Source organism: Macroventuria anomochaeta, assembly GCF_010093625.1.
Source record: "Macroventuria anomochaeta strain CBS 525.71 unplaced genomic scaffold BU25scaffold_2, whole genome shotgun sequence".
Taxonomy (NCBI): domain Eukaryota; kingdom Fungi; phylum Ascomycota; class Dothideomycetes; order Pleosporales; family Didymellaceae; genus Macroventuria; species Macroventuria anomochaeta.
The window spans coordinates 22,086-38,114 of NW_022985363.1; the positions used below are offsets into that span (position 1 = coordinate 22,086).

At 52.1% G+C, this 16,029-nt stretch overlaps 5 protein-coding genes across 5 annotated transcripts in view; 3 read left to right on the forward strand and 2 right to left on the reverse strand.

Moving 5' to 3' along the window:
- The window catches only part of BU25DRAFT_381964 (purine and uridine phosphorylase), a gene marked incomplete at its 3' end in the record, with an annotated part of 4,596 nt that extends 4,212 nt beyond the window's left edge, over nt 1-384 (forward strand). Inside the window, exon 3 of the mRNA XM_033704223.1 lies at nt 16-384. Within this exon, the coding sequence (XP_033566685.1) occupies nt 16-384 (369 nt within the window). The remainder of the gene's footprint in view (nt 1-15) is intronic.
- A 1,711-nt stretch (nt 385-2,095) lies between these two features.
- BU25DRAFT_356938 (kinesin family protein-like protein) lies at nt 2,096-5,894 on the reverse strand. Its single transcript, XM_033703558.1, has 2 exons — nt 5,403-5,894; nt 2,096-5,355 (listed from the first exon to the last, which is right to left on the reverse strand). Exons 1-2 carry the CDS (start codon nt 5,859-5,861, stop codon nt 2,257-2,259), a joined length of 3,558 nt encoding a protein of 1,185 aa, XP_033566686.1. The 5' UTR covers nt 5,862-5,894; the 3' UTR covers nt 2,096-2,256.
- A 138-nt stretch (nt 5,895-6,032) lies between these two features.
- On the forward strand, nt 6,033-8,121 carry BU25DRAFT_356940 (uncharacterized protein). Its single transcript, XM_033703559.1, has 2 exons — nt 6,033-6,489; nt 6,537-8,121. The coding sequence occupies exons 1-2, from the start codon at nt 6,438-6,440 to the stop codon at nt 8,051-8,053; spliced, it is 1,569 nt and encodes a 522-aa protein (XP_033566687.1). The 5' UTR covers nt 6,033-6,437; the 3' UTR covers nt 8,054-8,121.
- A 43-nt stretch (nt 8,122-8,164) lies between these two features.
- Nucleotides 8,165-11,447, forward strand: BU25DRAFT_405839 (isoleucyl-tRNA synthetase). The gene has a single exon (XM_033705146.1). The coding sequence runs from the start codon at nt 8,213-8,215 to the stop codon at nt 11,372-11,374; it is 3,162 nt and encodes a 1,053-aa protein (XP_033566688.1). The 5' UTR covers nt 8,165-8,212; the 3' UTR covers nt 11,375-11,447.
- Nucleotides 11,448-12,129: 682 nt separating this feature from the next.
- On the reverse strand, nt 12,130-14,006 carry BU25DRAFT_470170 (uncharacterized protein; the record flags this gene model as incomplete). The annotated part of the gene is made up of 4 exons (XM_033710791.1): nt 13,887-14,006; nt 13,456-13,826; nt 12,833-13,426; nt 12,130-12,747 (listed from the first exon to the last, which is right to left on the reverse strand). The coding sequence occupies exons 1-4, from the start codon at nt 13,963-13,965 to the stop codon at nt 12,130-12,132; spliced, it is 1,662 nt and encodes a 553-aa protein (XP_033566689.1). The 5' UTR covers nt 13,966-14,006.
- Between the last annotated feature and the right edge of the window lie 2,023 nt (nt 14,007-16,029).

A 16,029-nucleotide genomic window follows, 5' to 3' on the forward strand; every position in this document is an offset into this window, starting at 1 on the left:
GAAGGCTACAAGAAGGCGCTAGGAGCAGAGCACACGTCGACGCTGAACACAGTCAACAACTTAGGTCTTCTCTACAGCGACCAGGGAAAGCTAGACGAGGCAGAGAAGATGTACATGCAGGCGCTAGAAGGCTACGAAAAGGCAGTCGGGCAAGAGGCTATCTCCACCTTCAGACCGGCGCTCAACGCAATGTGGGATCTTGGTTCCCTCTTCGACCGCCAGCGTCGAGTAGAGGACGCCATACTGTTGTATGCAAAAGCACTTGCAGGCTACCAGCAGGTGGTTGGAGACGACCACGCAAGCCTTCAAGCTTTGCGCGATGCTCTTGCGGCTCTAGCACCAAAAGAAGACGTGACCAGGGCTGGGACAGAGAGGGTATCATAACTGACATGCAGCCGACTGCAGAATGTTGCCGACTCAAGTGCACGACGTCACATGCCATCAACTTCTAGCGAACGTCAAAGGCAAAAACGGAAGCGAAAGCGCGTGTAAAGTAATTGAGAGTTGTTGGAAGTTTCCGCAGCTTTCTGTGCAGATGGATACTTTTTGAAGTTTCAAGACTGCTATTTTATTTCGGGGCGTTAGACGCTTATGTCCTAGCCACAGCTCCGCACCTTGGAGTTGTAGATTGGCAACTATGGTCGCGGGGCGGGACTCAGCAGTACAGCAGATATTGAGTGATGTAAAGTGAGAGTACGCCTCGTATTTTCCGGCCGGAGTTCTTGGCACACAGTGGGGGACGTTAATGTATCTTAGTATCTTCAAGCGATGGCAAGTGCTATTGTGCTTGTGAAACCGTGTGCAGCCATACCAACGATGCTTTCAATAATAGGTTGGTTTTTGTCTTACGTCTGACTCTACTTTGTTTCGAACAGCGTCCATGCCCAATATTCGACACCAGAACTGGTACTCTCCTTGAGACGAATGCATTCCTCATCCTCGTGAGGTACTATGACATCGATACAGTTTGTATATCTCTCCACGAAATTCAGCCCATCAAATCCCCATACCCAGTACAGGGTATACACTTTGCTCGTATCAGTCTAGCCTGGGAGTCACCATACATCTGAACCCTCGACTTCGAGCTTTGGACAGGAGTTCGCAGCCGTTTTACGCTCTTGTGCTATAGGCGTGTCGTTGTCTTGAAAACAAATGCTGTCATCGAAATTTCGCCTAGCGAGAAGACGGACATCAGAACCCTTGCCCACTGTGTCGAACAACTCCTGTAGTGTGCCAGCAGGAGACGAATCCATCTTACCAAAGACGCTGATTGTTCCGGAATTTGAATGGGCCGTATCTTGCTGCGCACGTGTGACATGGCCGTTCTCCTGGTACATAAGAAGCAGTGTGCTCTGGGGCTTCAAAGCGAGCGCTGGACTGCCGAACGTTTGGTTAGGGAGTATTTGCGTCTCTTTGCATGTAAGTTCGGTCGGCAAGATTGCGTTTGGTGTTCGTTCCGAGGGAGGCAACCGGTGAACCATGTCAGCGTCATGAAAGCTACTCGTGCAGGACAGTTGATGTATGTTTGCCGGGTTGTCCACTGGAAGACGACAACCTGGAAGAAGGAGATACGGTCTACTGTGCGCCGATACTGGAAGTCCTAGCGGACACTCACTTCGAAAGAGCCTGTCTGGTAGGAAGCGTCTACAAGACCAATGCTACAAACATATAGAGTTCTGTGTTTTGACACAACAAGATGAGAAGCTTAGTTCATTTGAGCAGGACGAAGCTTGGTACGGGAACCAATGTACGGACTTGATAGGGCCGGAACACGCTGAAATGATCAAGAGCTATGCGTTTCGCTTCAACGCAGAGGAAAGCACCCGGATCACCATAGTATAAAGGTACACATGGTAGACCCAATACCTGACCATACCTCAGGCCGTGATCATCACTGTCATGACTACTAACCTGGGTGCCTTTCTCTTCGTCTTACATATCAATTCATCCGAGCCCCTTCACTTCACACCCCTGTCCTCTACGTCATTGTTTCCACGCACATTGTCTCAGCACAATAACTGCTAAATGAATGCCATCGTTACCGTCGAAGTTGAAGTTGAAGGAAGAGCAGAATAATCGATTCAGAACATTACGCCTACACCAAAAAAATGCAGAGAGGAAGCTCAAACACTCAACCAACACTGTGTAGTGCAAAGGCGTCTACTAGACTGAACGCCGTTACCAAATCCCCAGACAAATATGAACAAACGCCTATACAAAAGGATTCAACTACTACACAGGCCCAAGTCAAGTGGCCTAGCTGCTACCATGGCTCCTCAACCGCCTCCCACCAACCTGCCCCGGCCCAATCGAGCTCGCAAAATTCGTAATACTCAAATTCTCCCTCTCCTCCTTCCCCACCCCGCCACCAACAGTCTTCCGCATCATCTTCTTCATTGGCAACTTACTCCCCTCCTCGCTACCCTTGAGCTTCTTATTCGGCGGCGCAGCCATAACGACCGAATCGCTCGACCTTGAAACGAGCGGCAGAGGCTGGGTGTGCGCGGATTCCTGCGCGACGATGTTAACGTCGAGCTCGCGGAGGGAGATGGGCGCGGTGTGGTTTTGGGTGTGCGCACTGATGGAACGTGTGAAGTCGGGTTTTGCGGGTAAGAAGAGCTCGGTGGTGGAGTCGGCGGAGGAGGTGGCATCGATGAAGACGGGTTGTTTGGTTGGGCTGCGGGGGGTGTGGTCTGAGGAGGTGGGGCGGTCGCGCAGGCGGGAGAGGATGGTCTCGTGGTCTTCGGTTCGGGGGAGGTTGGAGGGAATGTGGTAGTTGACGCGTTGGGGCGTTTGACCGGTTGGTTTGTACTCCATGAGGTTCTGTGCGCCAACGGTCTCGCGGAGCTCGTGAAGAGGTGCGCGGATCGTGGCATCGGCAGACAATGAGGTCAGAGTCTCCTTGAGGGTACTCTGTTGTGCTGACACATCGTTCTCGAGGGACTGGACGCGTTCGAAAGACGTCGAGAGGTGTTCGCCAATGCTGGAGTACGACGTCTGCACCGTGGACGACAGCGTTGCGAGCGAAGCAGTATGCGCGGCGTGATGAACGTTGTTTTGCTCGCGAATGCGAGAGACAATGTCATCGAGAGAGTGCAGTTGTGTGTCAAGATGTGCCATCTGGGCTTCCACCGTCTTCACTGTACTTGCGTGCACAGATGTGGTGGTATCCTTGAGCAAATCCGAATGTTGCGTCGCCATCTCGTAGTCGCCTCGAAGCTTGGTCTTCATGGAATCTCTCGATGTTGTGACGCCAGCTACGATGCTCTTAGACTGGTTGTTCCAAGCCTCGACGCCGGATGTGTATGCACTTTGTTGTGTTTCGAAGACTGCGTTTGCAGCTCCAAGCTCTGCACCAACAGAAGCGAGCTTCTCATTCATCCGTTGGTCTTGAGCGTCTGCGTTAGCTCCGATGAGCGCAGTGATCTGTTGTAGTAGCTGCTGGCGCTCTTCGGCAGATTTCTGCTTCTCCTCGTCGACAACTTGTGCCAGTCGTCCTTGAGTGTGGTTGTTAGCGGCCAGCAAGGCTGCATTTGCCTCAAGAACTTGCGCATGCAAGCGGTCGTTCTCTGCCTGTTGTGCGTTGAGACTCTTGACAAGCCCATCGAATGTGGCCTTGAAGTCGCGCCCCAAATTTGCGTAGGACTGATGTAGTTCATCTCTGAAACCGTCTAGTTCGGTGATGATGTTGGCTGAGATCTGCTCCGCTGCAGAGGAGAGCTCATCGAGACCGGAGCCAATCTTCGACTTGACATCCTCACGCAGTGTCTTGATCTCTTCCAGGACCTCGTTCATGTCTTCACGGGTTTTGGCGGTCTGCTGGTTAACTTCCTGCTCTGATGTCTGGTATGCCTGCATCTTCTCCTGCAAGAAAGTCTGCGATGCGCCGAGCTTCTCAAGTTCATCTCTGACAAAATCTTGCATACGAGCCGAGAGAAGGTCCATGATCTGCTCTTGCTGTTGCTGGAACTCTTCGATTCGGTCCTCGACCATTCGAGTTGTGTCCAGGACGTGGTTTTGCGACGTAGCCCAGTTACGACGGTTCTGGGATTGCAGTTCTGATTTCCTGCGAATCTTCGATCGCAGACCATCGAGGTCTGAGGTGGTTTTGCCGAGTGTTGAGATCATGCCATAACCTATCTCTGCAAGTTCACCCTCGGTCTTTTCGTGCGCCTTCCGTAGCTCCCCCTCTTCAGCCAGATTCTGGCGTGTGTGCTCCAATACGATCTCGGTCTTCTCCAGTATGCCTTTTGTACCCTCCAGAGCTAGTTGAGTCTGCTCGTTGTCCTTCTTCAGGGTTTGGAAGTTCGTTGTGATCTTGAACAGCTCCTCTACCCTGTTGCGTAGGTTGACTTCCATCGTCTCGATTCGGTCTCGTTGCTCCTCGCTAAGGATGCGTCGCGACTCGCTGATCGTGGTGATCTCCTCGTAGTTCTCCTGGGTAAGGTAAACACCATTGCGCTGCCGTGTGGCTATAAGTTCGCTCTTCAGCTTCTCGATCTCAGCCGTGAACTCCTTCAGAAGAGTCTTCTTGTTAATCGCCTGGTTGACTTGAGGCTTGTTTCGAATGTTCTTCGCACGAAAAGCGTAGTCGAGCGTGGAAATCGTCTCTTCGAGGTTACTCTTCGCCGGCGACAGAGTTGCGATGATGCATGTCTTTGTTCGTCCACCGAGCGAGTCTTGTAGGAGTCGCGTCAGCTTCGATTCGCGATACGGAATGTGAGAGCTGCGTTCGACGAGTGCGTTGATAACGCGACCTAGAGTGAGCAAACTCTTGTTAATCAGACCGGCCTCAGCAGCGCGCTTGTTCTCTGCGCCACTGCGTTGAATGTTCTCACTACCAGCGAGATCGACCAGGTTCAGCTTTCCCGCGCTCAGATATTCCTGGCCATCTTCCGTGGTGCGTTTGATGTAGACTGTGATGGTAAAGACTGTGTGCGATCGAGAACTCAGATCGTTGCACTTTGTCGCTGCCACCTGACGCTTGTGGGAACCTGAGCGCAAGAGCTGAATACCTTCTCGAGCGGTCTTCAGATGGCACTCTTCCATGCCCTGGACCATTGTTGTAGTCTGGCCCTTCTTGCTATTGTCGTCGAAAATCTTCAGCTTTACTGAGTCGTCCACAGCACAAAGGTCGCGCAGCTCTTCGTTGTATAGTTCGATGAAGGAGCATTTGACGGAGTTCTCGGTCTCCTCTTGGTTGAGTTTATCGAAAAGTGCGTAAAGCACACGAGGGACGATACCAGCGGCGTCAGGAAGAGGAAGGACGTCGGAAATGTCACCGGTCATCGTATATGTTTTTCCTGTACCGGTTTGACCGTACGCAAAGATTGTGCAGTTGAAGCCATCGAGAACCTATATCAAGTCAGGCGCGCCCTCGAGAAGCTTTTCATTGTACATACCTCGTCTATGATAGGTGCAACGACTTCATCGAAGACCATGCCTTGGTCCGCGGCAGGTGAGAAGACCTTGTCAAACTGGTATGTCTTGTTGCTGAGTGCGCTGGGTCCCATGGAAAGCTCGACTGTGTTGCCCTTGATGCCGTTGGTAGAGACGACAACACCGCTGTTCTCGCGCACTTCGCGGTCATTGCGACCACGACACCGAACGACGACGTTGATATTTGTCTCTTGCCCGGCATCTTCAAAGTCGGTTGCTTTCCTCTTAAGTGGTGACGAGCGTGGTGTGCCTCTTGTCCTAGTCGAAGCTACTGATTCTGCTCGAGATGTGCGCCCATCAAGCATGGGTGTGGCAGAGCGGCCACGGAGAAAGTTGTTGGTTGCCTGTCGCGATGCTGGCGGGCGCATGGTGGATGTCGTGCGCTTCACCGCCGGTGCGCCTGGTCTTGGGAGGCCAGACATGCCGAGATAGGTTGGCTGTGGTGGTTAGTGAGGTTGGCGGTGGTGATGTCGTTCTGTGTTGATGCACGTAAACAACAAAACACAAGGGTTGCAGGGATCCGGGTGGGGCCCAAACACGCTATCGGTAGCCGCCCGAGCTCTCCGTTATCTGCAGCAGCTCAACACCTGCACCTGCAGCTCTCTGGACTGTTTGATCTGACTATACTCTTGACTTGCTTTGTATTTCACATGATATCCTGACGCGCGCATTTATGTTGTTCTACATAGATTCCTGGAGCCTGCCATAGAAGGCAACCTCAACGCCACCTTGCATAGATCCCCGCCAGAGCCACCCCTCACCTCAACATAGCTCCTTATGACGCTCGAACTTCACTTCCTCTGAGTAGACACATTGTAATACTGCGACACAGACTGCTGCGATACGTTCGTGGCTAGGCAATTCAGACCGACGTCACGCTGCTTCACTCCGTCCACGTGAAAGAGCACAAGATCACCGGGGCATCCACCGCGCGTGCTTGCGCGTAGGCTAGTGGTAACAACTGTGGCGCACAACCTCTCCCCAGATACTCACTCAGAATGGAGGAAGGTAGTATGCAGCTGCAGCCAGGACGCAGCCTGGGCTTCATGAGTGAGTAGCTCATCTATGCGAGCTCCACCCTACTTACCATACTGCAGCACTCGGTTGCTCCCTACATGACATCCTTACAACGATCAAAGCCGAAGTCAAGGCGTTTCCGCGATTTCAACTCTACCACGATGATCTCCGGCCTATCTCGTCGCCCGTACAACTCGTTCTACCCGACAACGGTCTGCGGCTGCAGTTCGATGGCCCTGACCAGCGGTTGCGGCTGATCGAAGTACTCGACTTTACAAAGGCTCGACTAGTGTACAAAGACATCGAGGTGTTCAAGCCTGCAGATATGCATGGCGGCGTGGCAGGGCCCAGGTTCAGGCATATCTATGACAAGCTGCTGGGACCCACCTATGGCGGAGAATACATACCGCCCAAGTCTGATGACCCAAATGCAAGAGGGACATATAACCTGTCATACCCTGGCATTGCATTTAACTTCCCAGTACAACACTCTGCGTACTCACCGAAGAAGGATTTCATCTCACTGTTGTCATCCTCCGCCACGGGCCCTGCAACCGCTATGGCAGTATTCAGCGGAGAGTCGTGGCAAAAGGCTCGGGCGACACTGTTCACAGCAACTCCTACAAATCCTAGGTCTTCGGCACTCGTTGGTACTAAAGGTACAGGAGGTGGGCCCGACGAGATAGAAGTCGTCAAAGTACACGGCGAAGGGAAGGTCGAGCTCGTCAGACGAACAAGTCCTCCGTTCTGGATAGTCCTCAGCGAAACAACACCTCAAGATCTCATCATGGAGCTTGGAGCGCCGGATTCTATCTACCGCAAAAACGACCATCGACTATCAATACACAAAGACCGAACGACCAGCGATGCATCTGACCACTCGCCTGGGGGGTTGACACCTGAGGACATGCTGGACTCAGACCGTGGCTCTGCGATTGGTAAAGATGACGAAGAAGACTGGGAAGATGATGACGATGCGGCGCTCGAAGCTCAAGAGCGAGAAATCGCTGCAGCAGAGCACTTCTACAACTACTACCATCATGGCTTTGACATATTGATTTCGCAACCAACACAGATATCCCCACCCTCGCCCACAGCAGAGCGCAAAGAGTCGGATCTTCACGACGAAGGTGAACTCAGTGCGCAGCCACTCAACCACTTGACCGTAACTAAGATCATATTCCATGGCAATATACCAGGCTCGTACCAGTTCAACAGGCACAGGAGAAGCAGATGGACATTGGAACATGTCCCCTCAGCGCAGTACCGAGAAGCTCTGAACTCTGAGATGCGCTTCAGCGACATCTCAGGTCGGCTCAAAGAAGTTTTCAAGACTTACTACGACAACGAGGAACAGGAGCGGTTGCAACAACGCGGTATGGCTCTCAACAGAGGCTGGGGCGACAGTCCTGGCAGTAGTTGTGAGCTTCTTGGAGGCTGGGAGGATGCATCTGGCAGGAGAAGCAAGTTTGCAAATGCTGGGAGTGTTATGGTGGATGGTGCTACAGATGTCGGCAACGTGGAGCTGTTTGGGTTTCCAGGAATGGTGTTCGAGGTGCTGAAGAACGGCGCTGTAAGCTCTCTGACTGTGTACTGAGGCGCAGGTGTGAGTCAAGGAAGGTACCATGGTTGGTTGGGTGACTCAAAGAAGTCAGCGTATAGAATAGCAGAAGCATTGCATTTCAAGCCGTTAACTCTACCATTACTACGAACCTTTTCTTGGCCTTATCGCTCTCTTCCATTGCTGCTTCCTGATATGGCCGACCAATCTCCAAAGTCAGCCGAGGCATCGCCGGTTGCGGACCTCCGAAGCTTGAATCATCAAAAAGGCCCAAAGCTTCATACACCTCTTGACGATGCCATGCTAACTCCAACGCGCATTCTCCGCGCATCCTACTCGTCCACTCTCCGCCTCCCCAAATCGCCGTTCCCGCCTCGTCCTCTCTCGGAGAAGACACCGCTCTACCTGCAACGATGCACCGATGACTTCTACGCCTGGCAGCGCACGCGCGCCGGCAAACCATTCACCCTCCACGATGGGCCGCCCTACGCCAATGGACCCCTCCACATCGGCCACGCCCTAAATAAGATCACAAAAGACATCATCTGCCGCTTCCATGTCACACAAGGCCAGAAAGTATCCTATATCCCCGGCTGGGACTGCCACGGTCTCCCCATTGAGATCAAAGCACTTCAAGCCGCGAAGAAATCCCTCGGTGACACCGATGCGATCTCCATTCGCGCCGCTGCGCGCGAGCTCGCTGCTACAACCGTCGAAGCACAGAAGTGCGGGTTCAAAGAATGGGGCGTTATGGGTGATTGGGACAATGCATATCAGACTATGGAGAAAGGCTTCGAGTTAAGGCAGCTAGAGATCTTCAAAGAGATGTGGGAGAAGGGGTTGGTGTATAGGCAGTTCAAGCCTGTGTATTGGAGTCCGAGTTCACGAACAGCATTGGCAGAGGCCGAACTGGAGTACGATGAGGGGCATAACAGTCTCGCGGCGTTTGTGAGGTTCCCAGCGCAGGTTACAGAGGAATTGAAGGAAAAGCTGAAAGGGAGGGGTGTAAAAGGAGACGTCAATGTGCTCATCTGGACGACTACACCTTGGACATTGCCAGCGAATAAGGCGATTGCGGTGCATAGAGATATGGAGTACTGCGTTGTGAAGGACGCGGAGAAAGATTGCGAGCTGACGCTCGTTGCGGCGACAAGAGTGGAGGAGTATGAGAAGGTGCTTGAGCGCAAGCTTGAAGTTATCGCGTCTGGCTTGCGGGGATCAGATCTCGTTGGGAACATTCAGTACGAGAACCCGTTCCAGAAAGCAGACGGACTGCAGCCAGTCATTCATGCGGACTTCGTCACTGATTCGACTGGTACTGGGTTGGTGCACTTCGCACCTGGTCACGGAATGGACGACTACCACGTCTGTCAGGCCATGGGCATCCAAGCGTTTGCACCGGTAGATGATGCAGGCGCTTTCACCAAGGACGCCTTTCCTGAACAGCCAGAGCTTCTCGAAGGACTACTTGTGTCTGATGAGAAGAGGACAGGTACACGAGCTGTATGCAACTACCTCAAGAAGCAAGGCCTCCTTCGCGCGAAACGATATTTCAAACACAAGTACCCCATCGATTGGAGGACGAAACAGCCGGTCATTGTAAGAGCGACTGAGCAGTGGTTTGCTGACGTCGGTGATCTTAAAGATGCATCGATGAAGGCTATTGCTGACGTGAACTTTCTTCCTGAGACCGGCCGGCCACGACTGGAGAGCTTCATCCAAGGTCGAAGCCAATGGTGCATCTCGCGCCAGCGCGCATGGGGTGTACCTATCCCCGCTCTCTACAAGGTCCAAGGCGACTCTCTCGAGGCTATCATGGACTCAGAAACCATCCAGCACCTAATCAACACCATCAGAGGGCGTGGCATCGATGCTTGGTGGACAGATGCTCCGTCAGACCCAGTATGGGTGCCTCCTCACCTCGCTGGGACAGGGACTTATGTCCGTGGACGCGACACGATGGATGTTTGGTTTGACAGTGGCACATCTTGGACACTCTTACCACAACCCAAGGACGGACCTGTTGCAGACGTCTACCTCGAAGGAACCGACCAGCACCGTGGGTGGTTCCAGTCCTCACTCCTCACCCACATCGCCACACAAAACTACTCTTCTGGTACCGCACGCGCGCCATACAAGACGCTCATCACACACGGCTTCACACTCGACTCTGATGGTCGCAAAATGAGCAAATCCCTCGGCAATGTCATATCCCCCTCCCAGATCATGAGCGGCGAACTCCTCCCACCCATCAAGCGCAAGAAGCAAAAAGGGCAACCAGCACCGCCGCCCAGCGCGAGCCCAACATACGACGGCATGGGCGCCGATGCACTACGCCTCTGGGCCGCCAGCAGCGACTACATGCGCGACGTCACCATCGGCCAGCCCGTCCTGCAATCCGTAAACCAAGCCCTCCACAAGTACCGCGTAACTTTCAAATGGCTGCTCGGCGTACTCTCGCTGCCGTCTTGCCCACCGACATTCGAATCATTCAACGCTCTGCGCGACAAACCTCCCTCTTCGCCTCTTCTCTCCGATACTCTAGCTTTACATCGCCTCAGTCAGGTCTCAGCAGACGTACACACGTACTACGCACGTTACGAGTTCTTCAAGTCCCTGAACACACTGAACAAATACATCGCCACCGACCTCAGCGCGTTCTACTTCGAGACCCTCAAGGACAGGATTTACACCGGCCATACATCTGACTGTATCACCCTGCAATCCCACCTCGGCCTTATCTTCTACGAGCTCCTGCAGATCCTCGCCCCAATCACGCCGCTGCTGGTTGAAGAAGTCTGGGACCATGTCCCTCCTATGCTAAGAGAGAAGAGCGTGCATCCAGGCAAAGCGGTGTGGAGTGCTTTGCCCGCGACGAATGCGGCGAAGGGGAAAGCACTGGATAGCGCACTTGAGAGGGTGAATGAGATCAATAACGCGGTAAAGGTTGCGCAGGAGAGGCTCAGGGCAGGGAAAAGGATCGGTTCTGGGCTTGAGACGGCTGTCACACTTGTCATGTCGCCTGACGCTATCTTCGAGTTCAACGCGCTGCTACAGAGTTGCGTGCCGCATGCCGAGCTCGACGTGCAGAGTCAACTCGCGGGGTTGCTGGTTGTTAGCGATTTCAATATGACCGCTGAGAAGCCTGGTACGACTGAGGCATGGGAGTGGGCTTGGCAGGAATCCGAAGCCATTGCGACAACATCTGAAGACAGCTTCCTCAAAGACGCCAAGGTCCTCGTTCGCCCTCCGGCGCTAGAGAAATGCCCCAGGTGTTGGCGCTTTGCGAAGGAAGCCTGGGAGGATCTGTGTCTGAGGTGCGATGATCTCGTCAAGGAGCAGCTTGCCACGGCGTAAGTTGTGTAAGACTACATTTGTATCGACTTTGTATCGGACTCTATAGTATAGTGCTCTTTGATCATAGAACAGGAGTTGACATGTATGTACAATAAATTGTCGCGAAGACGACTACCTACACCTGTATTTCGGATTCTGTGCAGATATGAATGTGGCTACGGTGCATTGATTACATTGTAAGAGATAAGTCGTAGAAGCAGGAGAATAGGTCGTCGCTCAACCGTGCTTGTGCTCAAAGACCTGGAGATTTCATAATGCAATATGTGGATGTGCAGTGTTGGCTTGGTCTACAAAACCACGGATTATATTCATACCAGAGTCACATCTCGAATAGGCAACTCATGCTGACGCATAGCCTCGCCCTTCATGATCCCGTGCACGTAGCTTTCGCCCAAAAGTTCGAATACTTCATCTCCATCAATTTTGTCAGTCACCTTCCGTATGACGAAGGGCACGCCAACCTTCTCATAGACCACGATGTCATCGCCTACTTTCGTGTCTCTAGGTACAAGCGCAAGGTACCCCTTATATGTTACAGCAAATCGCCGCCTATGTAGTGCAGCTCGCATTGCATTGTCTGACTCTCTGAGAGCTTCGGCAGGTTTTCTAGATCGAAGGTTCTGAAGCGTGAAGAAACCCTTCTTCCGGCGAGCACTCATTATTTGACCAGGCAGAGATAGATGACGACCGGTGGAACTGTCGAGTACGAGACTGAAGACCTCGTTGTGCTCTGGTGAGAGTGCTCTGGTACCCGATCATTCCCGTCCCGCCATGACTGTCTGCCAAAACGCGTGATAGACGGATTCATTGGTAGTCGAGTATAGAGTTTTCGATCTTGGGTTGTCAGCTATGTAGACATAATTCGCCCAAGGGTTGCTCAGCAATGAGGGTTCTTCGATATAGAGACTCGGGTCAATACTAACTTCACCTGTCGAGGAGACAGTGTCGAAGATTTTGCCGCATAATGTGAGCCTTTTGCGATCGTCGCTGAGTACCCTTGAGACTCCGCCTGATGGGTCGCCACCGGTCATGTACACGCCCCACGTTGCTGTCAGATATCCGAGCGCTGCAGTGACACGTGGGCTGCTCCAAGCTGGGACCCAGGATGGCCGTAGAGGCGTATCATGGTCCACGCATTTTAGCAACGGTATCAAACGTGAGCTTCCCAAAAGTTCTGCAACACAAGCCTTGTGATACACATGCCTCGATGTAATTTCCTTGGAGGAATCCGGCAGGATCGGCATAAGGTCAGAATTTGCAAGGCCAAGTACGCCATACACTTTGTCTTTAGGTTCGGTAGCGGCTGCGTGTCGGGTTTTGACCAAGGCTTCTACGAGGCTTGTCCTCTCATTGAGGCTAATAAAGGCGATAGGCTTGGAGAAGATTTATCGTTTCATCTCTGGAGGGTCGGTTGATGACAGCAACAGCCTTTTCGATGGTTTCGCAAAGGGCGCAAACCAATACATCGTTGGCGGCCAACCATACAAGTAGACCAGAGACTTCTAGTGTCATACACCACGCTGATAAATCGTCCCAAGGTACCACAGCCTTGCCACATTGCACGTAGAGCTTTCTGGAAAGACAAGCCTCCCGAATAGTCCAGGTCCTCGAGAACCAGTGTCTTCCAAAGAGCTGTCGTACGGCCCACCACGATACATCGTTGGGCGCAGGGATATGAAGACGTTGGAACTCAAGAGCGGAGATGGTCATTTTCGTATCACTGAGTTGTAGCCGATCATGTACAAGCCGTAATGTTTGGAATGCTATGTAAGCGTCGGCACCATCGTCATCACCTAACCATATAAGTGTATTGGTGGCGCGAGTGTATATCAGATTCATCAAAGAAATCTGCGCATCTTTCTCCTTGAGGTCGGATTGGTTGATATAGACTTGATCGATCCAAAGGAATACACTTTGTGTTGAAGATCTGAGATATCGCAATGCAGATGCGAGTCCGGATGTGGTTCTGATGGAGCCAGCTTCAAAATCAACCTGCTGATCGAAAACAGGTGGACCCAAGTGTTGCTCAATGCCGTGTACCAGAACGGTCTCCTAGTACTGATCGAGACGGCATGATTGACATGTCTTCGAAAAGACGTCCCCCCGGGAAGTTTGACCCATGGATACGCAGGCTCGAGGCGTTCAGGGTAGGCAAAATCGATGTTGACAACATGGAGACCAGCCTGGAAAGAAGCATCGAAGGCCGCAGGCTTCAGTTCCAAGACTCGTATCTCGTGGTCAATGAGAGGCTGATACAGTACGTTCGACTCAGGATGCGGACGTGGCTCCTTTTTTGCGCGAAGCTCCTTGCCTGCAATGAAGCTCTGGAATGCAGCATTGTCAGCTTCGTCGGGGTCTCCGAGGTTGTTGGACCCTCCGTCAATAGTAGCGGGCTCGAAATCGGGACGTTCATTGAAGAACTCTCCATTGAAAGAGCAGAAGAATTTGGCGCCTAATGGGGAAATTAAAGGCCGGAAAGAAGGTGTGTATCAGGCTTGCGGCAAGGACTCACCTTCTACACCTTCTACACCTTTGTACTCACAGCTATCCAAATGTGAGACAGGGCGATAGTTCGGGTCAACAAATCCCATGACTTCATGTGAGGTGGACTCTGCTTGACTTCATCCGGTTTGTACAGGAGTACTCAAGCTGTCTATGCGGCTGAACGCTATTCATCCATGTGGCTTGGTGCGTTGGCAAAGCTAGCCTCAATTTGGGGGGTTGCGCATTGCGGTACGTCGAAGTCATCGGTGAGTCTCCACGAGATTTGTGATGCTTCCTATGCGACTCGCTGGGCGTGCAGCTGATGAAGAGTGTAAGGGGGATACAAGCGCGTTATGTTGTTGATATCGAAACGGCAAGAAGGGAAAGAAGGAAGGGTGCACTCAGCGAACACGTGACCATGATACCGTATGATTATGAGAAAGACACAACATGCGAGATACTTATTCTTCATTCTTATCATTTCGCCGGTCCGGGCCAGCTGTCAAAGTATGCATATCTCTCAGCTAGTACGAGTCCACATAAGAGCTTCATCATCTCAGCTATAATAGTGGATATCCTCTTTTCTACAATATTCTTGAACAGACACTCGTTTGCTCTTCCTTCACTAGGAAAATACATCTACTTAGTCTTCGAAGTCAGTATCCATGGCCTCAACACCAGTTGATGGGCCATGTGCGGCTTCATATGGAGGCGGTGCCGCATATTGTACTACAATATACTCAGGTGCCATCTCAAGGTCTGGCTCTAGTTCAGTCTGATATGCAACAGCATAGATGAGGTGAAGGAGTTTAATAAAGATACCTCCGAACAGAAGTAGCACGACTGCTTCGGTGCTGGTGATCTGTGGTGTGCAGGACATAGTGTGAGAAATGAAAGCAATCGAGTCTTTAAAAGGTTGATGAGACCAGATCTGGAAACATGTGGAAGTAGAGGTAAAGGCCAAAAGGTATTGAAGCCAACACTGTTCAGGCCGAACATTGTGTGTGCTTCAAGATGTCTAGATCGCTCGGTTTTGGGGTTGGCTACACATCCGAGTCCGCTCCCCTGTGTAGTTGTGTGAAATGCATTGTTGGGCGGTCGACCTGGATCTTTGCGTTTGGCAGTCGCCAGACTCGTAATTGGCTATCGCTAGACTTGAGCGTGGGATTGATATGACGATCGCTATCAGTAGGTCGGTTTGTTGTCGCTAAACGAAAGGCGCCTCTTCGGAGAGATTGTGATGTATGTTCTCAGAGCAATGATGTGTGCATCTACAACCCAGCGACCAGCAACGTGCAGCATCGTGAGTATTCCAAGCAAAGGTGTGTGCATGCGTGCATACCTGCATGCAGGTCATAAATATGTGGCTTGACCGGACGTCTTAGGGCTTCACCGTGGACACAAGCAGTGTTGCACATGACCCACATTATGCACGAGCCTGCCTCCTCGCCTCGAGGCTCTGCATTCAATATAAATCGCCGTTTACTTGTCAGTGTTCGAGCCTATGCATGCAGCAATTAGCGTAGCCTCAACCCTGGATCCAACCACAACTAACTCACTGCACATCGGGATCTACTGCTGCAGGCGCCTAGTGTAAGTCGACACTGTACTACCCTACTGCACGTTCGGATAATTCAGGGACTGCTGTTACGCATTAGCATCGTAGGCGTTGTGAGCTGGCGTAAAGGCAATCCACTTGTTCGTAAAGTTTTGTGCAGGGGCGTGCACATAGGTGTAGGGCGTAGCGCGGTTCACGGATCCCGGAACGTCCAAGGGCAACGGAAGTTTTATTGTCCTTAGTGTCCGCGTCAAACTAGAAGCGCGTCAGACGCCGATGTAAAAGGTTTGCATGACAGAGTTCGAATAACACAAATAATGCAAACGCTGACTGTGGTTTCGACAGCTGCTGCCGTTGGCTTGCAATGGCGCAGTTGAAGTGCATGGTTGTCCTTGAAGTGGTGGCGACGTCAAATTGCGAGATTCAGTGGATCCGAACTGGTTGCCCAATTAGGCGATTAAGGTCGGACAGGGACCGTGCAAGTTATTGGTGTACTTGACACGGACGGCCCGGTTGTATTGTCCAAGGGGTTGACGTCAATTCGAAAGATTAATTCTGGACGCATGTGGATCATATTGCTGAGCACCGTTCTTGAAACGACTAGTAACCTTTC

Coding starts and splice junctions, on each gene's coding strand:
- BU25DRAFT_356938 (XM_033703558.1), bottom strand. CDS start 5,861: ATGTCTGGCCTCCCAAGACCAGGCGCACCGGCGGTGAAGCGCACGACA. Junction 5,356..5,402: donor TTGCACCTATCATAGACGAG/GTATGTACAATG, acceptor GACTTGATATAG/GTTCTCGATGGCTTCAACTG.
- BU25DRAFT_356940 (XM_033703559.1), top strand. CDS start 6,438: ATGGAGGAAGGTAGTATGCAGCTGCAGCCAGGACGCAGCCTGGGCTTC. Junction 6,490..6,536: donor ACGCAGCCTGGGCTTCATGA/GTGAGTAGCTCA, acceptor ACCATACTGCAG/CACTCGGTTGCTCCCTACAT.
- BU25DRAFT_405839 (XM_033705146.1), top strand. CDS start 8,213: ATGGCCGACCAATCTCCAAAGTCAGCCGAGGCATCGCCGGTTGCGGAC.